The 22,085-nt window shown below is 42.2% G+C and overlaps 1 protein-coding gene and 1 long non-coding RNA gene across 6 annotated transcripts; one reads left to right on the top strand and one right to left on the bottom strand.

Annotated features, from left to right (window-relative positions):
- Positions 1-14: 14 nt before the first annotated feature.
- Positions 15-17,731, bottom strand: col1a2 (collagen, type I, alpha 2). 5 transcript variants are annotated; one of them, XM_029513527.1, is made up of 51 exons: positions 17,528-17,731; positions 15,904-15,908; positions 14,874-14,885; positions 14,475-14,510; positions 14,002-14,085; positions 13,382-13,438; positions 13,150-13,194; positions 12,987-13,040; positions 12,761-12,814; positions 12,604-12,657; positions 12,453-12,506; positions 12,023-12,076; positions 11,591-11,635; positions 11,379-11,477; positions 11,059-11,112; positions 10,669-10,767; positions 10,210-10,254; positions 9,857-9,955; positions 9,650-9,703; positions 9,426-9,533; positions 9,274-9,327; positions 9,071-9,169; positions 8,823-8,876; positions 8,623-8,721; positions 8,483-8,536; positions 8,333-8,386; positions 8,189-8,242; positions 7,886-7,939; positions 7,706-7,750; positions 7,466-7,564; positions 7,207-7,314; positions 7,029-7,082; positions 6,869-6,922; positions 6,145-6,198; positions 5,949-6,002; positions 5,759-5,866; positions 5,473-5,526; positions 5,156-5,209; positions 4,808-4,969; positions 4,591-4,698; positions 4,141-4,248; positions 3,823-3,876; positions 3,630-3,737; positions 3,419-3,472; positions 3,156-3,263; positions 3,014-3,067; positions 2,636-2,743; positions 2,296-2,539; positions 1,978-2,162; positions 1,576-1,818; positions 15-1,407 (listed from the first exon to the last, which is right to left on the bottom strand). In XM_029513527.1, exons 1-51 carry the CDS (start codon positions 17,595-17,597, stop codon positions 1,261-1,263), a joined length of 4,071 nt encoding a protein of 1,356 aa, XP_029369387.1. In that variant the 5' UTR covers positions 17,598-17,731; the 3' UTR covers positions 15-1,260. The 5 variants fall into 5 exon arrangements, with proteins under 5 accessions (XP_029369387.1, XP_029369389.1, XP_029369391.1 ...); XM_029513529.1 differs by lacking the exon at positions 14,874-14,885 and having other exon boundaries at positions 1,261-1,407; XM_029513531.1 differs by lacking the exons at positions 14,874-14,885; positions 15,904-15,908 and adding an exon at positions 16,752-16,777 and having other exon boundaries at positions 1,261-1,407; positions 17,528-17,597.
- Positions 16,673-20,445, top strand: LOC115050612 (uncharacterized). The gene is made up of 3 exons (XR_003841217.1): positions 16,673-16,771; positions 18,650-18,757; positions 20,266-20,445. It is a non-coding gene; the product is annotated as an uncharacterized LOC115050612 (long non-coding RNA).
- The last annotated feature ends 1,640 nt before the right edge of the window (positions 20,446-22,085 follow it).

Genomic DNA, 22,085 nt, shown 5'->3' with positions numbered 1-22,085 from the left:
AATTCAGGCCTTGATCCAAATCACAGAAGTTTATTTGGATGCAAAAGCTGTCTTATGCAAGAAAAAGCAACATGAGATGATGCATATTTACAAGAGACAATGCACGTTAGTAATCACACATTGGCATGGACAGTGTAAACAGAAATTTACTGTACAATTCAAATTGGATGTACTGTTGAAAAGCAAGAGGGGGAAAGGTAAATAAGCATCTGGCTGTACTTCCATAATTGGAAGATGTTGTCAGTGATGATATGTAAATCATCAGCCAAACTAGAACCAAAATACAGTGACACACCTCCAATTGTGTCATTAAAACATGAAAGCACTTAAGTCACTGAGTAGTGTGTTTTGGAACATTGGACATGCTTTATTTCAGAACTTTTCACAATTTATTTAAACATCTCACATATACAAAATAGGTACAATAGACTTTGTGGTGTCATTTTTGAGAGAGAGAGAGGCCGCCTAAAAACCATTCAGAATTGGGTGAAATATGTGCTGTCAGAATGAACACTGGGTGTGGGATTGGAAGAGTAAAAAAGCCTGAACAAAAAACCAAAACAAAACAAAAAAAAAAAACCTTCTAGACAAACAAAACAAAAAAGAACAAAAGAAAACAAAACAAAAACTAGACATTAGGTTTAGGAACATTCCACCTGCTTAAATTGAGGGAATATCAGTGGACGAATGCAAGACTCCTCAAAGGTCAATACAAAGTAATACAGTAAAGAGTGGTTTGCTCCACAGCTGCATATTAGCACCATAGATCTCTGCTTCAAGTAATGAGCACCTTCCGATACAGGACAAAGCTCGAAGCATTAGAAGTCTTAACATCTCGGTTGTGGACCCAAGTTTTCTCAATAGTATTTTCTTTAGGTACAGGCATGAGGTAGTTTAAACCTTTTTTCATGGAAATTGTGGTTTTAAACCTCCTCCTTGGAAGATATACAAAGACCACAAAGTGATGCATACTTTCAGCGTTTTTATTACACTTCTTTTATTTTTTACAAAATGATGACATGATGTCCCACAACAAGGTGTTTTCCCGCGTCCCTTTGGGTTGCTGTATTAATTTGCATTGCACAAACGCTCCGTTCAGTCCGTTCAGTCCTCTCCGATAGTTGCCCATCTTAAGCAAGTGGATGTGCAGAGAGAAATCAGCATTCAGTATAAAAAAAAAAATACAACACAGACAGAAGGGCAGAGATTTTCTTTTTTCGTTCTTTCTCTCTTTTTGGTGTTAATTTATCATGAGTCTATTTATTTGAAACAGACTGGGCCAATGTCCAAACCAAACTCCTGATCAGCTCCACCAATGTCCAAAGGTGCAATGTCGAGGATGGGGAGGCGAGATGGTTTATTTGTTCTGTACTCAATCACTGTCTTGCTCCACTCGCCAGTGTGTGTCTGCAGGGGTAGAGAAAGAAAGACAGAATTTCAGTGGGGAAAGAATATGAATCTTACATCTTTAAGACAGCTTGGTCTCATTTACACAAAACTGCCTGAATAATTAGTTGGACAGACTCATTTTTTTTCACATGAATAAAAACCAAAGTGAAGCAAAGAGCTACTCACAGTGCAGCCATCCTCCAGCACGGAGAAGGTGAAGCGGCTGTTGCCCTCGGCCCTCAGCTCCACATCATTAGAGCCCTGGAGCACCACAGCCTTCTTCAGGTTACCACTCTCACCATCCATGTAGGCAACGCTGTTCTTGCAGTGGTAGGTGATGTTCTGGCTAGCCTGGTTGGACAGCAGGCGCATGAAGGCCAGCTGGGTGGCCATGCTCTGGGGGCTGAGAGTCTCATCATTGTAGGTAAACTGTAGGAAAGAAAGGGCAACTCTCAGTATTTCAAATATTATTTAATATGTAGAAAATATTCCATATTTAATATTTTCCAGTCTTTCCAGTGTGCTTGTGTGGTACTACCACCCTTCTCATTTCAACTGCAGCTGACTTGTTGTCAAACTACAACTCACCTCAGTACCACCGTTGATGGTCTCTCCGAACCAGATGTGCTTCTTGGTCTCTGTGCTTCTGAACCAGTTCTTGCGGGCAATGCTCTCAGGGTGGGCATAGATGCAGGTCTCACGGGTGGTGAAGTCACAGAAGACCTTGATGGCATCATTGATGCAGCCCTGGTTGGGGTCAATCCAGTAGAAACCTACACAGTAGGCAGAGAAGAAAGTGTAATTGCTGGTTTAACATTACGAAATAAATGCATGGGCTTTAAGTAACTTAATAAATATTACTGTATATTAAGCCCACACTGCCATTACTTCTGAATTTGAGCTTACCGCTGCTCCAGTCGGGGTGGCTGAGCTTGATGTCACGGCAGGTGCGGGCAGGGTTCTTCCTGGATCCCTCAGGGGTGAGCAGGTTCTCGATCTGGGTGTTGAGGGACTTGATGGTGGCATCAACCTCGTAGTCCTTGGCTCTCAGAGCGGGCTGATCAGCTCTGTACTCATCATATCCGGAGACATCGTATCCACCACCAGCGGGGCCAGGAGGTCCGGGCAGACCAGGAGCTCCAGGAGGACCCTAAAATGAACAAGTGAGTGAATTTATTTTTATCTCGCAGATATAGGTGGATGCTTTGTAGATAATCCTTGAGATGAAAGCATTTTGGGTGCTTACAGCAGGTCCAACGTATCCAGGGGGTCCACGAGCACCAGGAGATCCAATAGTTCCATGGCTGCCAGCTCTTCCGTCCTTACCAGGAGGTCCATGGGGTCCAGCAGGTCCCTACAGAGGAAATCATCATATGATACAGTAAAATGTTTGTCCCTTATGTAAATTGCTGCATTTGGTGTTTTGTGCTCATGGGAAGAACTAAGTAGAAGTAAATGGAGTATTTATGAATCTTTTATCATGTTTACAAATGTTGTCAGGTGCATGAGATCTGGAAGTGTTTCATCATATTACAGTAGTAATTGCTCACTTAAATGTGTAAATGTGTAGTTGGGAATACGAGAAAACTACTGGTGTATCATGAGTCATTAGGATTCTACTTACTCTGGGTCCAGCATGTCCAGTAGGTCCAGCAGCACCACTGTCACCGGATGGTCCCTACGGCAACAGAAGACTTGAAATATGAGCATATGCTTCTGCACATTTACAGATTTTGTGTGCATCATTATTGTGTGCTGTCACTCACAGAAGGTCCAGGCATTCCCTGGAGACCAGGATGACCACGCAGACCCTTCATGCCTCTCTCTCCCTTGTCTCCAGCAACTCCCTTCTCACCACGGATTCCAGCAGGTCCCTATACAAAAAGCAAACACACACACATACATGCACAGAGCCACAAAATATGTTGCGTCAAAATAAGGCAATTCTCATTCTCACATGCATATGCTGGATGTTGTAGAACACTACAATATGTTCTACATAATGATTATGGTCCTCTACTGTACTTACAGCAGCTCCTCTTGCTCCAGCGGAGCCAACAGGTCCAGCGGGACCTCCTGGGCCCTAAAGACAAGAAAAGACAAGAATAAAAAGATTATCAGATAATTGTAAGGCTGTCATTGTGCGCTCCATCAATGTTGCAATTTGAAAAAAGAAAATGATCTGTCAGTTTGTGTGCCTTTTTTTTTTTTTTTTTTAACAGATTGCTGTTGGTACTTACAGACTCTCCACGGTTTCCAGGTCTGCCAGCAGCTCCAGTGGGTCCAGCAGGTCCAGGGGCACCAGCAAGTCCCATGGCACCAGCGGGTCCAGGCTCACCACGGTCTCCCTATGAAGGGTGGAAAGGGGCAAATGCAGGTCAGATCACTGTATTCTGTATATGTGGGTGCATTTTCTTTTCAGACTTGCATTACCTTGAATCCAGCAATACCAGGACGACCAGGAGGCCCATCATTACCAGGGTTACCCTGTAGATGACAAAGAAAATGATGGTTTATATCATGGCTTTTGTAATATTTTTACATTGGCTCAGGTTGTTGTGAGTCCATGAACTTGATTCAAAATAGCTGCCTTTGTACAAGAGCAAATTTCAACCACATAATCAGAGTAAGAGTAAGTAACATATAGTAACATCCAATGACGTTAGATCAACTTGGGATATTTTTGTACTCTTTCTACACCAGAGCACAGGTCAGCATCACAGGTACTTGCACTACATGTGAAATTCTTACCTCACGTCCAGCCTCTCCCTGAGGTCCGGTCATACCAGGCAGACCAATGTTACCAGGGGGTCCACGGGCTCCAGGGGGACCAGCAGGTCCAACTCTACCAGGCTCTCCCTGTGTTAGGATGAAAATAGGAGGGTCAAATAAGACTTCATACTGGTTGTGGTACAATATGTATGCAATGCATGTTTGTCCTTCTGGTATACCTTTTCTGTTCATTCATTTTGGCCTGAAAAATTTCTGTGAGCTTGTGAAATCTTAACATGCATGCATATTGTGAATTGTCCAGACAAACTGGAACATCCTTTTATCATACACACATTGTAATTGCCATAACAAAAGATACATGCTATAAAAAATTAAATACGGCTTATTAATCAAATTATTCACCCCTTGTTTTTCTGATCAAAAGGAGGTGGTCATTTAAGAGTTTTTTTTTTTTTTTTATGTACTTACCAAAGCTCCAGCACCACCAGGTGAACCACGATCTCCTCTAGCACCAGGCAGACCAACGAATCCTTGAAGTCCAAGAGGACCGCTAGTTCCAGGAGCACCAGGTGGACCCTAAGCACATAAGATACAAATAATAAGGACATTAAGGATGTTATACAATTCCATAGTTTCAATAATTCTAACTTGTTTATGAAGCCAACAAAAAATTGTTAGAACTTACAGGGGGACCAGACTCTCCAGAGGGTCCCTTCTCTCCAGAAGGACCAGGTGGTCCAACCATACCCTGCTCTCCAGAAGGACCAGCAGGACCAACGTCACCGCGGAGACCACGAGGACCATCTTTACCAGCAGCACCAGCAGGACCAGGAGGTCCAACAATACCCTGAAGCAGATGGGGGTAAATATTAGTGTGTGTGTATGGAACATGAGGTTTGAGAGTAGAATGTATCGTTATTTAGGAAACAAGAACGGCTGTGGCTCTGATTCATTACATGAGAATTCGCCCATATAGACATGTTTGTACATCCATATGTTCACTCATGATTATAAATCTAAAATCAATACTCACAGCAGCACCACCAGCACCAACTCTACCAGCAGCACCAGGGAAACCAGTCAGTCCCTGTTATCAGAAATATACACAATACAGGGTTACATCTGTGTTTTAGTGTTTTTATTTTCTAGCCATGAAGCACTGATGAAGAATATAAATAGAAATTCACTATGTCCCACCTGTCCTACCTTAAAAGAGATTATGAGGCCTTTAGAGGTCATGTAATTGTGTGTCTGTGTGTATATGCGCAAATGTGCATGCGTTTTATGTATGCTTTCATTGCCATCAATGCAATCAATGATAAATTATTCTTTTTATGTTCAAATACTCACAGCGGGACCAGTGTCTCCACGAGCACCAGCAGGTCCAGCAGGGCCAGAGGGACCCTAGATACATGAAAGAAAAAAGCAGAGATGCAATTTCACTTTAGAATTATTCAACTTATTTAAGCATATAAACTAAAATATTAAATATCCCCAATATCATCTGAATGGTAACCTAATACTGTCTGACAAGAATTCTCTCACTGTGTCATTCTGATCCAATATTGAGTCATGTCTGAGCTCTAGATTTCTGCCACTTGGCACTGCAAATATCCTGTATGTGAGTGGTACTAACAGCAGGTCCAGGAGCTCCAACGGGTCCGGCAGGGCCAGCAGCGCCAATTTCTCCCTTCCCTCCAGCAGGTCCACGCTCTCCTCTTACTCCAGTCTGACCATCAGCACCCTGTAGGAAGGTGGAAGAATAGCTGGGTCAATACCTGCCAATTATCTGTGTATATATGGAAGGGGATTGGCAGTTTGCTTACAGGGGGTCCAGCGAATCCGGCAGTTCCAGCAGGTCCAACCTCTCCACGCTCTCCCTGTGGGCAACAAGCAGTGGATCAGAAAGACTGTTGTACTGTACATAAACAGTAGTTATACTAAGTTCTGATCTGATATTTTTATCAACAGGTCACAAGCCACTGCAGACAATTTTTGTAACAATAAAGCATAGCTACTTACAGAGGATCCACGAGGTCCAGCGGGGCCAGCAGGTCCGAAAGAACCGCTCTCTCCCTGTAGAAGAGGTAGAAGGATTTAATTAGCTCAACATATTTCCACCCATCTATCAATTAAGGAATCCATCATTTTTGCCTTAAGTCATATGCTAAATCTTTTGTCCTGTCATGCAACACTACAGTCAGTGTTACTGTTCTACTCTCTGGCTCCACTGGCCAGCAGTTGATAAAAAGTCAGGCAATATCACTGTAAAGTCCCTGCAAAGTGTAACTTTAATCACCCCCAATATACCATTAGCGCTGCCGTCTTAGTTAGTTAGTTTTAGGCAAGCTACTGGTGTAATTCTCAAAACAGCCATTAGGCTGCAGTGTTGAGATTCCAGCGTCTGGAAAAGCTGACACTGCCAGAAACGGGGGTAACAGTACCATTAGTGCTACAAAGGAAGAGGAAGTCCACAAAACATGAGCACTGAATTATGGAGTGATTCAATCTAAATAACACATGTTAAAGGCTTTCATTGGTAGGCCAGTAGTGCAGGGGTCAGCCATCTTGAATTTTGTTGGTGGCAGCCATTTTTAGGTCACACACACACACACACACACACAAAGCCATGACATTTGTCTGTAATTAGAGTTTTAATTCTAAATGCTTGCATTTTGGACATTTTTGTCGGTGATTAAATAATCTGTGGTCTATGGTTAATAATATCCATGCATCACCAATTTACCTTATCTCCATTGGCTCCGGTGGGTCCAGGGGGTCCAGCAGGTCCAGGCAGACCCTATAAAGAGAGAAAGGGCACTAAGACACAGGCTGTGGTTGATACACTAAACTAAACTACTGGATTGGTTGATTTCAAAGGATTAGAGTTTAGATATTAAACTTACACGGGAACCATCTCTGCCAGCGTTTCCATCAGGGCCTCTGTGTCCGGGCTCTCCCTATAGAGAGAAGGGGAGGAATACAAAGAATGATAGAGAAAGAATATGTTTTCATTAACAAACATGGGTCATCTTACAGGGATTAATTCCTTTTAAATTTGCAGGTGTGTGATATTTAACGTACCTTCTCTCCCTTGCCTCCAGGAGCACCAGCAGCTCCACGCTCACCAGGTATGCCACCAGGTCCCTGAGGTCCGGGACCACCAGCAGCTCCAGCAGCACCGGGCTCTCCCTGGGTTAAGACAAAACAAAGTATGGTTGATTTTTATATAAAACACAGACGCTTCAGTTTCCACCAGAGCATAATTCATGTCAAACATGTTACACCACAGTCCCTCCGTTTTCAACACTTTTTCTGGCCTAGCCATAGTGAATCATTTCACCTTGCCACCATCAGTTCCAGGGGCTCCAGCGGGTCCACGGGGTCCAATAGCTCCCTGAGGGCCACCAGCTCCAGCAGCACCTGGATTACCACGCTCTCCCTGGAGGAGCAGACAGATGGAGTCAGCATAACAGCCACAGCTACTATAAAATGTTTTCATTTTAGTATTTTCTATTATTATTGAAAAATGTAAACAAAATGAAAGATTCTTGAGAATTAAAGTATGGTTAGGTGAACTCACCTTGGTACCAGCAGGTCCAGCAACACCCTGGTCTCCGGGGATACCCTATGGAGACATCAATGGTTGGTTAAAGATGTAAAGCTGATTCTACTTTGATTGTTGGAATAATAATAACAACAATATTGATAGTAATAATAATAATGATTATCATAGAACTTGGTGTGGATTTATGTTACTAACTCTGTCTCCAGCCTTTCCAGCCTCTCCAGCAGGTCCAGCAGGTCCGGGAAGACCCTAAAAATATAAAGCCACAACATCAGCACCAAGGGAATCAACAGAAGTTAGTGAGCATGTCAGTTTACCAGTACTGATAAAAGTTTGTCCAGAATCTACGGTGCACAATCCAAGCCTTTTGCCATGATAGAAATGTATTACTCTATATTTTGCTGTGGTGTGTTGCAAAGTAGAGATTGCAACACTGGCCAGGACCTGAATAGCTGATTTTTTTTTTTTTTTTTATAGGGAAAGATTATGAATCCAAACCTGGAAGCCAGGAGCTCCGGCAGGTCCTTGCTCTCCCTTCTCACCAGCAGCACCCTACAGCAAGAAAGAGAAAACCAGTGTGAGACACTGAAAAATATAGAAAGAGAATCCCATCAAAAAATGAGTGCATGTCAGGGCACTTACACCAGGTCCCATGGCGCCAGTGGCTCCATTGTTACCATCAGGTCCAGGGCTTCCCTAAAAAAATAAAGATTGAACAAATTAACATCTTGAACATTTTTTATATTAGTGCGCGATGAGTGAGTATATTACAGTAGTTTTTTTTGCACTTACTCTCAGTCCAGTGGGGCCAGTGGCTCCTTTGTCACCAGGCTTGCCAGGCTCACCCTGCAGGAGGGAGAAAGCAAGTTAAGATAATTTAATGATTAAAAACAACAAATGATTCAGTTTCAAACGGCTTTATTTTTACTTACAGAAGGTCCTTTGGGTCCGGGGAAGCCAATGTTTCCAGGCTGGCCTCTAGGTCCAGTTGGGCCAGGAGGTCCAGTGCGGCCATCTTGTCCAGCAGGTCCCTGGACGAGGAAACAGGGAGTGTCACAGGAAATGATGAGCAAATATGATGATAGGCATTACAGACTGAGAACAATGGAAATGGATGTTCAAGCATACTTACAGAGGGTCCCTCCTTTCCTGGGGGTCCAGAGCTTCCAGGGCTTCCTGGGAGTCCCTGTTGAAAAATATTTATCAGTCCTCAAGATTTCTATTGATTATAATGAATTTGTACTATTACACAGTAGTCAATTGCAATTACATCAAAACTGCTCTAAGCTGTTCCAGCTTTAATGGGTCTCTGTCTCTCTGAGTTCACACACAGATCAGATCCCTGTCATTGGCCAAAATCAGAACTTAGCAGGGACTCACCCTGAGGCCAGCGGGGCCAGGCTCACCAGCACGACCAGCATCTCCAGGGGGTCCACGAGGTCCAGCTGAGCCAGTGGCACCACGGGCACCAGGCATACCCTATGAGAGAGAGGGACAAGTGTCATCAAGGGTGATTCAATTCAAGTGGGAACGATTCAATTGCATGTTTGTGGGAATATTTTTATTTTTATTAAAAAACTTACAATGGGGCCAGCTCTTCCCTCAGCACCAGGAATACCACGGCCGCCAGGAGCGCCCTATAGGGGACACACAAGCATTAACAGACAATCCATGTAACGTGGCTGTGGATGTGTATGGGTATGGAGGCCAGCAGAAAAGGTGGCCTGGTACTCACTCTTGCGCCACGGTTGCCACTAGGGCCAGTGGCACCAGGCTCACCAGTGGATCCTCTTTTGCCCTCCTCACCCTGAGGTCCAGGAGGTCCCTGTGCTCCGGAGTGACCCTGCAGAAGGCAAGCAGAGATGATGAAGGTCATTGTTCATAGACACTGTCTAATACCCTAATGGGTATCTACACATTCAGTTTGGTGAAATGAACATGATCATCATAAAAACTTACAGGCTCTCCCTTGGGACCACTATCTCCCTTAACACCCTGGGCACCAGGATCTCCCTAAAAGGACACAGATGCATTAAGTAAAAAGAACAAGCCGTGTGGGACAGTGTGAGTGGGCATGTGATAGTGTACATGTACAGCTGCATGCTTTAAGAAGAAGAAGAAGATGTGATATGTTATTTGTTGATGTTTGCATGCATATGGACTCACAGCAAGGCCTCTAGGTCCAGTAGCACCCTGAGGTCCCTGAGGTCCGGGTCCTCCTCTTGGTCCAGGGAAGCCAGGAGCTCCAGCAACACCTGGGGCACCCTAAATGACAGCCATCAAACACAGGTGAGCATCAGTTAGCAGGTAAACTTCAACCATCACATTTGTTTGACTTAAAAAAAAATTATATATATACATTTATATATACATTAAGAGGGACAATTATTAAAATAGATAAAATAGGATCCAATATTGATGTGATTATGTTTTGTAATTGAAACATCATGATTTATCTGTTGGGTGGATCATAGTATAAGCCTGATTGTCATAAAATGTGCAACCCTAGATCAACTTACAGCAGCTCCCTTAGCTCCAGTCAGGCCATTAGCACCAGGGTTTCCCTAGGATGAGAGAAAAACAAAAATATATTTTATCACACAAAATCTGATCATGAGAGGCCTTTTTTTATCCCAGTACATTGTGATTGGAAATGTGTGACACAAAAGATTGCACAATCACTGATGGAAGTGATACTGCTTTAAAGGACTGTAAACTATTTGTGCCATCATTCAAATAATAATATATAATAATTATAATGGCCCTGGAGGTTGTAGATGCATGAATAATTATCATGATAATGGACAGAAAGTCATGAAGTCATTTGAGGAGATCTGGACGACAGCAACACAACCATCTTCAAACCAATCAAACAGACAAAATTCACACTCTCACCAGAGTATAGGATCCTTTTAACAATTGTTCCAAACCAAGCTTTAAGTAATAGCATGTTGCTTGGGATGTCTTTGTTTACTTACAGCAGGACCAACGGGGCCAACAGCGCCATTGGGACCAGGCTCTCCTCTAGATCCCTGAGCTCCAGCTGGGCCAGTTGCTCCAACAGGTCCAATCTCTCCCTGCGAAAGTTGAGTCACATTTAGTCATATACTTTATCATTTATACCTGACGGATGATTGTATTGTCGTAAAAGCAATATCTTAGCTATGTGCATTTGAATTATTTAGAGATAAATTAGCATACTGTTAACACTGACGGACACTGGCATTTGAGATAACAGAGTAACGTACACGTTTTCAGGAGCTAGTTAGACAGTATTATAATGAGATCTCTCTTGTATTGTGACCCTAGACATGAACCCCTTTGTGAGGCAATGCTAACAAAAGGACAGGAGGTGACATCACACCCACCTTAGGGCCGGGGCCTCCGGGGAAACCTGGGGGTCCAGCAGCACCAAGAGGACCCTGAGTAGAGGAAAAGTAGACTTGATATCAGAATATATACAATTTTTGGTTAAAGACATTAAGACATTAAGGTTAAAGACTACAAATACTTTTTTTCTCGAACATAGGCCTTTCCTCAGGCCCTGGTATTGAATTACATTTTATAATTTATATGTGAAAATATCCATCATCAAGTACATTATGAATATGTGGGTACGCATAAGTTTTGTATTCATAAAAAGGGTTCATTTTACTATCACAAAGCCGATTAAAGTGCCAATACTCACAGCAGGACCGGCGGGTCCAACATTGCCATCAGCACCACGAGCACCAGCAGGGCCAGCAGGGCCAGCACGGCCTCTCTCTCCAGGCAGACCACGAGATCCCTAAAGTGAGCACACATGAAAAACAGAAGTGGTGAGAAAAATGTCTTCACTGCATTCGTACAAGTGGGAAATTATACCGATCTACTATATAAATGCATGAATGTTAAACTTACAGCCAGTCCAGGGCTTCCAGCAGCTCCATGGGCACCAGGCTCACCCTATGGGAGAAGCAGGTGAGAGTTTATTAGGCGATGAGGCACCTGGCATTAGTATTAAAGGTTAATAGATTAAATAGGAGGTGAAGTTGACTGTAGCAAGTGATGTAAAAACTGTGAGTAAGCACACGCAATCTGTGTGCGTGCTTAGTTGTTTCAGTTTGTACTTGTCTCACATACATGTGTATTTGTAGAGAGTGCAATCAATAGCTAACTTTATACTCTCTTGGGAGGTTGCTAAAATAGCTCTATCTATCTAGTTCAACCTCAAATCAAATCAAAAGTATACCTTTGGTAGCTGCATTAGACTGATATCTATATTGCTTCAACATCAACTAAAGAACTCAGAAGGTGCATTTGTTGCAGTCATGGGGAAGGTGGCTTTCTCACCTTGGGGCCAGCGCCACCAGGCTCTCCCTTACGTCCATCCAGACCAGTGTAACCCTGAAACATAAAAAGAAAGTGATGATTGGAGATGTCAACACAAACTAGGCCAACCAGATATAAGAGTGAGGAAAAAAGAATTAAAAAGGGAGTGCTAGCCCAGAGATAGAGAGAGAACAAAAGATATTAGCAGTAAATAAAAAAAATGGTTTGCTCTCTGGTTTGTGGTTAAATTGAACAAACTGGTGTCTTACGTGCACAACTGGCAGTCATATTCTGCCAGTATTGTATCTGATAAGATACAATCCTCTTGAGTCCACTTTTTTTGCAGACAGGGAGTATTTTCCTCTATTTAATACTGCTTTGATTAGACTTCTTCAAGTCCCTGTGACCAAAGTGAGGTTAAGGTCAAGCACAGGAAAAGATTGACACTCACTCTGTGTCCCTTCATTCCTGGAAGTCCAGGGGTTCCGGGGAATCCACGAGCACCCTGCAATTCAAGGCAAAGAGGATCTTAGTAAGACATAGCCCATTCTCACCACTAATGTCTTATGTATGTCATTTTTGTTTAATTGAATGTCTCTTACCTGAGGGCCGGGGGCACCTCTGTCTCCAGGCTTGCCAGGTCTGCCGTTGTTACCCTGTATGTCAAAAAACAGGGATAAACATTTGCTATGTAAGGATCAAAAAAGCTATAGTTAGCTCATAGCCCTCGTGATCGTTGAAAAGAAAATATGTACGTACGTCCTCTCCAGATTTGCCGGGAGGTCCAGGGGGACCACGAGCACCGACGGGGCCCTGAGAAAAAAAAAAAGGGAAAAGGGAGTATTAGGATCTCATTGAAAAAAATAATTTAAACTGTCAAGATATTGCCACTCTAATCCTATCCCTCTGACAAGGAAAGCTAGCTTTCCATCTCTATTTATATATGAATCAGAAGAAATGGAAACATCTTGTAGAATGATCTTACAGTCTGTCCAGGCTCTCCAGGCTCACCGGGGTGTCCGGTGTGTCCCTGGGATCCCTGTTGGATGAGAAGAAGACAGCAATTTGTCATGATGATAGCATATTAAGAGCAACAGCAGATTACATACATGATAAAGGGTAAATATGCATCAGGCATTTCCACTTACAGGGGGTCCAGGAGGTCCGGGAGGGCCTCTGGCACCCATCATACCCTGAAAATGAGAAATTAGTTAATGATCAATCATAAACACTGAAACATTTTTATCATGATGAAACAGTATGAGGATAGGAATCAATGTTCAAAATAATTGTACTGATTTGGTTGGACTAGTGTGACTGTGTGTTGATGATTGTTTATGAGTGTGGCTATTTGTGTATGAGGAAGAGAAGGGCCCTCACCATGGGACCGGGACCGGGATCAGGAGCTTTTACACCATCATACTGAGCAGCAAAGTTCTGTTGGAAAGAAAGAATTAACTACTGATTAGTATATTCATATATACTCATAATCCTGTATTAATATAGAATATATAATACAAATAAAACATAAAACAACACGGAATGTGCCCAAACAGCAGAACTTTCTAACTAAATATACCAAAATCTAAAATTCCATTGCATATTTGCAGTTCCTACCTATTTAAAAACCATGTTTTACATGGCTGAAGGCCTTAAGATCATATTGGTAAAGGTCAAAGGTCATGGGGTTCCCATCATTAATTAGGCAGCAGCAGTTTAACAGAAAAGTCAGGGTGCCACAGTAGCATGAATAATAATAACTTCTCAAAACAAAATTAAAAATTTCTTTACAGGACAGAATTAATCAATAACATGCAAGACGTAAAGCCAAAAAATGAATAAGAATATCAATAAGACATAAATTCTCTGGGAATGCCTTCTGATAAAACTAGGTCTTAGGATAAGATTTAAAAGACATCACAGGCGTATTTTGCTGCTTATTCTGCACAGTTTGCATTCTAGGCTCTTTCATTTTTTTAAATCCCAAACAGTAAACTTACTCCTCCAAGTCCAGGGGGACCAGGGGGACCAGCGGGGCCGGGGAGTCCAGGTTTTCCATCTTTGCCATTTGGGCCCTGAGGACCCTGTGAAACACAGATGATAAAGTGAGTTAATGCTGTGAAGAAATTCCAGCTGTTGAGGATGTTTCTATAACACAAACTCTATGAATTCTGCAGGGGATGAGACTTTGAAATATATATTTTATGAATAAATAGAGATATAAAATATGTGTAAATTAGATCCAGCTGCAGCACTGACAAAAGTAGATAAAAGTTCTTATTACTGTTTTATATTAGTCTCATCATTAGCACTGAGGCTGCGGGGGATGTAAACAAAGGGGTGTGGTCCTACTGAGGTTAAAAGGTCAAATGATGTCAACAAGCACTGTGCCAAACATGCTTCATAAATATTAAAAGCTAAATAATTAGAGAATATATTGCATCAAAGGCCGGAGGGTTTCAGTTCAGCTTACCCTGTCACCTCGAGGTCCTTTGTCTCCTCTGGGACCCTGCAGCAGAGAAATCATACCAGTCAGACCAAAAGACCGAGCAGATGGCCCAGCTCAGCTTATTTCTTCAACCACATACACCCTCTAGCAAAGCAGACCGTAGTCATCTGAGCTAAACTAAAAATCATTTTGAGCAAATCAGGAAAAACAAACAAACAAATTCAAATTGCATGCAAATAAACAGGGTCATGCTAATATCAATAGAATGTGTATGTAAACAAACTTGACCTTACAGTAAGAGGACAAGAAAGTTTTAACACATTTCAGTGATCAGACTACATTTCAAAAGCAACGCAGTCAAATCTAAACTGTTCACGTCTGATATGCCACAAACTAAATGACACAAGAACAATATGTGCTCACCTTGACTCTTCCCTAAACAGAAAAGAAGATAAATAAATATAAAATTTATTTATACAGTCTTTTCAAGGTGTGTCAAGTCATTTAATATGTAGGGTATATCAAACTCTCAGCTTATAAGTATATAAGCGTGACAGAAAAAGCTAAGCATGCAATATGATATAACACAATGACTAAAATACAGAAAACATGTTCATGCAAACGTGATTTAAATGAAAGTACAACAATGTGTATGTGATCTAAATCATCCACATCTAACCAGAGATGCTTTATGGATTAGCGTGAGAGGGCATCCAAACAAGACTCAACAATCTCTTAGCAGTAAGAACGTGTCAGTCCATGGAACAATGAAAGTTCTGACATTATACCAGAACCATAAGCATGTACTGCAACTTTAATAATAATAATATATAATATAGTAAGATGCTAATATTGCTGTTGAGTCTGTTTCATTTTAGGCAATCTCAGTAATGAGCAGAACCATTTGAACAAACGTTCATCAGGCACCGTCTGTTCAGTAGACAGGCCTCAGTTCGACATTCTTCTTAATCTTTTATCTGGAGCTGAGGATGTCAATCGCCTCTCACTGGTTTGAGACCACCTTTCACTCCCTACATCAAATCAAGATCATGAAGCAGAGGAAAACTCCAAACTGACCCAAAGCCAGCTGTTAGGCGCAAGCCTCCCTCTGCCCCCTCTCTGCTGTCCTCAGAAAGGATCCTTTGTGCCAGGCCCCATGGGTGCCTCAGCACGGTGGTTTTAACTTTCATTGACACACACTTTTAGCCAATGAGACCCTCACCTATCCGTGGACAGGAAGGGGGAAAACTGCAAGAAGCAATTTTGGTTCAGAAATTCCTGAATGTTGTGCTCTGCCATCGATGAGATTGCTTAAATGGTCAAGAACAGCCGACAACTCTCTCCTGTCATGGCACAGTTCTCAGTTATTAGTAAGGGCGAAAAGGCAAGAGTGACACGGTAAGGCTGTGTTTAAGATATGTTGCTTTTCATGATTGCATGCATATGTACTAACCGAGACTGTGGCGTTGGAGGAGGAAGCGGGAGAAGGGGAGGGTGGGGAGAGAAGAGGGAATACTCAGTTAGAACACGATAAGCAATTTAGAGCAAAACAGTCACCTGAAAAAGAAGCAATGTCATTTCCATTGGTCTGCATGTTGCATGTTAAACATCCTGCTACAGTTGAGTGGGAAGTATTGCTTTTAAACAGGCTGCTGACCGGCAGCTTCATTATGCAGAAACAAGACATTAATGTCTACATGTCGAAAAAGTGCATTTTAGAGAACATTCAGTGTGAAATGGAAGGTCTGGCTCTTCTTGGTGCATTAACACTAATAACTATGCTTAAATTATGTCATGTCTTAAAGCAATTAGCCTTCCTGTGTCGATTGCTTATTGACAGCCTGCCTGCTGTGTCACATTTCTTTGCCCTCTTTGTCTGAAGCTTTATTTTGTAATGTGAATGTGAATTTAAGTGTACATAGCATTCCAGATATTAAGGCTCCATCCGCAAACAGGCCCGAACAGGTACTGAATGCCCTTGGGCCAGGCATAGTTGGCTTGCACCTGCAAACCCCCTGCTGCTGTGGACTTGACATGACATCTGCTTCTGGCAATACCATAATGTTAAAGGGACATAAAGGTGATTTTCAGGCTATTTAGAAAGACAGTTGTAACATTGCTTTAATGTTGATCACTGGAATGCTCTAGCTTTCATTTGTCACTGATTGCTGTTCCTCCCATCTATACCTGGCTGCAGGCGAACATCATCTGAACTATCTTAATGTGGATCAGCTGGCCGTGGCTGGCATGGCAGACATGAACTGGGACATGTCGTGCCCAATCTGGACCAGGAGGTGGCGCAGTTGGGCCTTCAGAGTGAGGTGAGACTCTTTACGTGATGAGCTATAATGTTGAAAAATTTACATGGAAGCTTCAAATTAAACGCACATCTTGTGCTCCTGTTGTAAAATGGGCCAATCCCTTAAATGCGAAACTACATAAGAATCAGCTGTGAAGAAAGAAGGCTTTATATCTTGTAATTTTAAACCTTGCTGAAATGTGATCTACTTTATATATTTGCTTTATTCTTCTATCTATCTTGTGTTTAAGCTTTGGCAAACAGATCTGTCCTACTAAAGAGAAAATTTAAATGGTGCCAAGTAGATGTTTGCACCCTTGGCCACAGGGAGGAGACACTGCAGCTTCCTACAGTAAAAGATCATTCCCTGGACGTCTGGATGGAACAATATGTACAACGCCCAACAGCCTTTTTCATCCTTTGTCTACAAGAAAATCCACTTTTAGTCTATTTCCATGCATTAAAAGCTTTTTATATACACTAGGCCGACTACTTAAACGTCTCTATTAAAACGACAAAACTTTTTTTTTTCAGGGATGCAACTTTTTCTCCCTCAGAAACTAATCAAATGATAATATTTGTATCCTTGGAAAAAAAGTGAAGAATCCTCTGCAGAACCTCAGTCCACTGAGCTTAATTCAGCAGTGCTTTGAGCTGTCTTCACGTTGACCTTGATGTAAGTCCCAAAACAAAAGCCAAAGCGCAAGATCCTCAAGCAGTGGGACCCGAAAAAAAGAGATATCCATCACAGAAAAATAGAGCAGATATTCAAACTTACATTGACATGATGCTAGGTATGAAGTTACTGCAAGCAGCAACAGAATCCGGGTATCCACAAAGCTGAGCATGTCTAAACAGACATGCAGACTCCTTGTGCTGCTGAGCCCTTGTTTTTAAACCACCTTCAGGCAGGCATACAGTTGTGGTGACAAGAGTAACTCCAAACTGAGCAGAAACCTGCTGCCGTGATGCTAGAATAATAAAGGTCTATCAGGCCTATTTATACGGCAGGAGGGTCCCTGGTCTGCGTGTCAGAAGTCGGCCCACCGGCCAATCCCGGAGCAGAAACCCAATCTGACTCCCATCCCTCTGCTGCTCCCCGGCGGTCATGTGGTCCCGCATCTCCCAGCCTCCTCCGCACCGGAGTCCGCTTGGCAAAACCTTTGGCCATGATGACGAGTGCAACGTTTTAATTAGATCCATTCTTTTTGAGGACGTGGACAGCGTCGAGCTTTAAAAAGGGGCAGAAGAAGGCCTATGTTTTTTCCTCCCTTTGACGGGCTGCAGTCGATCCGGAGAGTCACTGCAGAGATACCTGCGCAACTTTACGCGCGGTTTAGATTTTAGATTTGCGCTTTTAAAATGTGCCCTTTTTTGGGGGGGGTGCGCGCAGATAGGCACGAATTGGCACCGAGAAGGCCAGGGCCTTTCTCCCCTGCGTTGGACTTGGTAGTTAAATACCTTTAAAACTTTAAAAAGTTTAGGATTGTTTCGTCATAGACCTGCTGCAGGCAGAACTGTGGTGTACCGGATTTACTGTGTGATTTTGAAGGCATTGTAATGGCACATTAGCAATTTTAGTAGTTTGTGACTTCCACCTATACATCTCATGTGGCTAAGCAGATTTTGTGCCGTATTTAAATTTTCTCCAACAAATGCACCAAGCACTACCTTAACATTTTCCAACTCTTTGTCTCAAAATAAAGGTATGCTTCTGTTCACATACTTTATCTGTTCAAAGCACTTGAGAGTCGCTGACAGTTTATGGTTGGTGAGCGACTTTTCGGGTAGAATGCAGGGATTCACATTCAGACTGCTGGAGATCCAGTCTGTCAGAGGACAGGTGTGAAGGAGAGATCGAGTCTCAACCCCCTCTCTCCTTCTCTCTCTCTCCAAGCAGCTCTAACCTGCCCACATGACCAGACATGTCATCCACTCTACCACCACTCCAACAACACTCAACGTGGCCTTCATACCACCTCATCTTACTCCCCCTCCACCCATATCAGTGAGTAGCGCTCAAGGCAGCATGATGCTATAAGCATTTTACAATGAAATTGAGTGATGCACTTGAACATTTTTTTTTCATAGATAACAGAACATCTACAGGGAAAATATTTTCTTTTTTTTTTTGGAGTTGGAAGTTTTGAAGCTATCGTAGCAGTATAGGGCAACATATGTCAGTAAATCAGTGAGTGGACAGAAAGACTTTTAAAATGAAGTCCTCTTCTTTGAAAGCGATTTCCTGCGTCTTTTGTCAACTGATCATTCATTCCTGATATATTCTGATACCATGAAGTAAAATGGTACGGGTGGAAAGGAAAAGTATTGGCACTTCCTCACTCTACTGAGCTTGGATGGAAGTTTGCACTACATGCCATAATCACAGTATGTCAATTCTGAGCTATTGTATTTAATTCTAAAGCCCTTATTTCCCAGCATGTTGAAGTGAAGGCATGTTTATTATCAGCCAGTCAGGGACGCAGATTGAGTACAGGTTGAATCCTGGCTCTATTCTCTTACAGTTTACTGATCCTTTCTCATATAACTGCACAGCTCTTATTTTCCTCCTAGAGACAGGCCTGTTCTCTGTCCTCCCACTTTGAGCCAGAAAAAAAGTCATTTTTGGACGCTCCCGGCTGCTTCACCCCATCTCTGCCCTGAGTCAAACTAGAAAGATAGAGAGAGAAAAATGAGGAGGAGGGGCAAATTAGTTTAAATGTGTTTTAAAGATGGCAGAGCTCCCGCTCACTGCAGAGTTACATTCTCATGTTTGCTGAGGAGCTGAAGTCTCTTGAAGTAGCTGAAGAGACCAGACAGGCGGCGTAAGAAATTAAAGATGGCTGCAAAGCTCCACATCATCACACTTTTGTTTCTTGATTCAGACACATTCCACATGAGACGACTACTTATGTGTTGCACTGTTGTGAAGAATTGCACTTTGCTGACATTAAGAGACAATATTTGTTCAAAAAAATTCCAATGTTATTAATTTTATAAGTAAATGAAGTAAAAAATTCCAGTAAATAATTGCAAATGTTTTAAATGGCATTTTCAGATGAAACATTGTTTCCTCAAGAATGTGAGGGTCTCTTCTGGGGTAAACTGTGTTGCACTGGGAGGAGACAGATGCTTTAGTTCCACTAATGTGTCTGATAACTCAAAAAGCACATCTCCCTCTTAACTCTCGGTCAGGAGAGGTTATTTTCACTTCTCCTGCTCCGTGCAGTGGGACTGTTAGTGAATTCAAATGCAGAATATTTAATCACTTAGACATGCCACACTGACCCTCTCAAGAACAATTGCGAATTGATCTGGCAGTTGTGTTAATTCAACCACAGTTTAACTTGCCTTTAAAGTTCAAGAAATACAAGGTAAGAGGCAAAAAGTAAAGGAAAGGGATATCTGAGTGAAACACAACCAAATTATATTATATTCCTCCTTTGACCTGACTTTTTTTCCAAACCCTTCAGCCATTTTGAACTGCAGATCTTGCTCCTCTTCTCTCTCCCATAGTGCTACCAGCTGGGCCTGCAGACAGATTCCTCCAGATGTGCTGCACTCTGATTGGCCGTCTAAGCTGTTTCCTCACTGACCTCAGTCTCGATGAGTCTCATATTTCCATTCTGATGCAGAAGAAGGCACTGAGGATTATGGGTGGAGCAGGCCCTCTCATGTCAGGAGTGGCTGTCCACCTGTCAGCCAGCTGGTAAGGAAACAGCACCCAACTAAAGAGTTGAGGAGGAAACAAGATTTGTTCAACTGTTTTGTGTTGAAATTAAAATGTGACAGTTCCATTCTTGATGGGAAAATACCAGTTTATATCTGAGCTCATTGGAGCTATGAGGAGATTAGATGGTAACACTGCAAACAGAAAAACCTTAACTGGGTATATTTTTGTCAATGTCAATGTCCAGAAAAATAAAATTTTCTGTGCTGGAAAGGAAAAGGGAAATAAAATTATTATTTTCTTTCACTTTTATACATTGACGTAATTTTTGTTTTGGATTTTAAAACCATATATTTCACCTTAATATTAAGCGACTAACATAGATATATGCCCTAAACCTAGGCCACACTAAGACACTCGCAGCCGTCTGCAGAGGAAGTATGGCGATAAAGAGAGAGAAAAGGAGAGTTAAGTGATTAAAGAGGCGGCGCACACACACACACACCTATAATCCTTTCAATGACTGAAGCAAAGAAAGACAAGACAGAGATGAGAAACGTGTACAAGAAAAAAAAAATAGCTGAAAGTTGAAAGAAAGCGGAGAGTGATAGATAAAAAGGTTCAGACATGCTGCCCTCTGTGACACTCACTCAGAAATAGGCCCTAATTAAACAGGGCACTGTATGCACGCACACACACACACACACACACACACACATATGCATCAGTAGACATGCAGGGGCGGTTGAGGTTTTTAAATTACAGCTTATATTCCAGGCAGTTTTTCTCCTTTTCTGCTCTGTACGATGGCGACACAAACCTTCATCTCAGATATACTGTTTCCAAAGCTCGAAGCTCTGACATTCAGCTCATTTGTGATAAAAGCATTAAATATTCAGATTTGGAGCAGGGGAGAGCTGCAAAGTGAGGATAAATGTACACAGCTTTGTTTTCTCACAGCTCCTAGCTGCCAAATACGCTTGGAGAGCTGGTTAGCTTTGCAGGCAATAAATCTGACCTAAACAGAGCCTCCTCGCTTTTATCAACTCAAAATGTAGCCGTTTTCAAACCTGCACAAAAAATTTTTACTCCTAAAAGAACACACTAGTTTTTCACAGGATGAATGCTTTTGGACAGAGCTAGGCTACATGTCTCATTCTGTTTCCATTCATAATGCTAACCTAAGTCAAGCTATGCTAACTAGCTGCTGATGATATAGAGTATTACAGACATGACCGAAAAGACACCAGAGTAAAATAGATCTCTGTAAACTACATAATGACTGACTGAGTGTAAGTTAAAGTGAGACCATGTAACCTTTAGTGAAGCGGCCACGTGTTGGCATAGACAGTGACTTTTTCCAGATTTCACGCAGCTGCTAAAAAACACAAAGTACACTCATATTGAACACAGCATTAGCTCAAGGTTGCTAAAACTAGCCACTATAAACTACTGATCATACAGACCATGATAGGTGATGAACAGATATTTTGTCAGTTCTTTTATCAACAGTTAGTGACTTATTCAAAAGAGCCTCTTGAAACCCAAATAAAATAAACATTACACAGTGAATGAATAAAATTATAGAAAAGTATTCCTATGTCCCATGTTGGCTGGAGGAGTCCATCAAAATGAAAAAGGAGAAATGTCTCCACCTATTTCAACG

Source organism: Echeneis naucrates, chromosome 11, assembly GCF_900963305.1.
Source record: "Echeneis naucrates chromosome 11, fEcheNa1.1, whole genome shotgun sequence".
Lineage (NCBI taxonomy): Eukaryota > Metazoa > Chordata > Actinopteri > Carangiformes > Echeneidae > Echeneis > Echeneis naucrates.
The sequence above is the reverse complement of the archived record's forward strand: the minus strand, read 5'-3'. Positions and strand labels throughout refer to the sequence as shown.

What these genes read in the sequence shown, in the direction of transcription:
- col1a2 (XM_029513528.1), bottom strand. Translation starts at nt 17,597, where the DNA reads ATGCTCAGCTTTGTGGATACCCGGATTCTGTTGCTGCTTGCAGTAACT. An exon ending in CTGGTGGCGCTGGCCCCAAG is followed by an intron (nt 11,636 to 12,022) that starts GTGAGAAAGCCA and finishes CTTCTCCCATAG; the next exon opens with GGTGAGCCTGGTGCCCATGG. An exon ending in CTGGAAGCCCTGGACTGGCT is followed by an intron (nt 11,478 to 11,590) that starts GTAAGTTTAACA and finishes TGCTCACTTTAG; the next exon opens with GGATCTCGTGGTCTGCCTGG.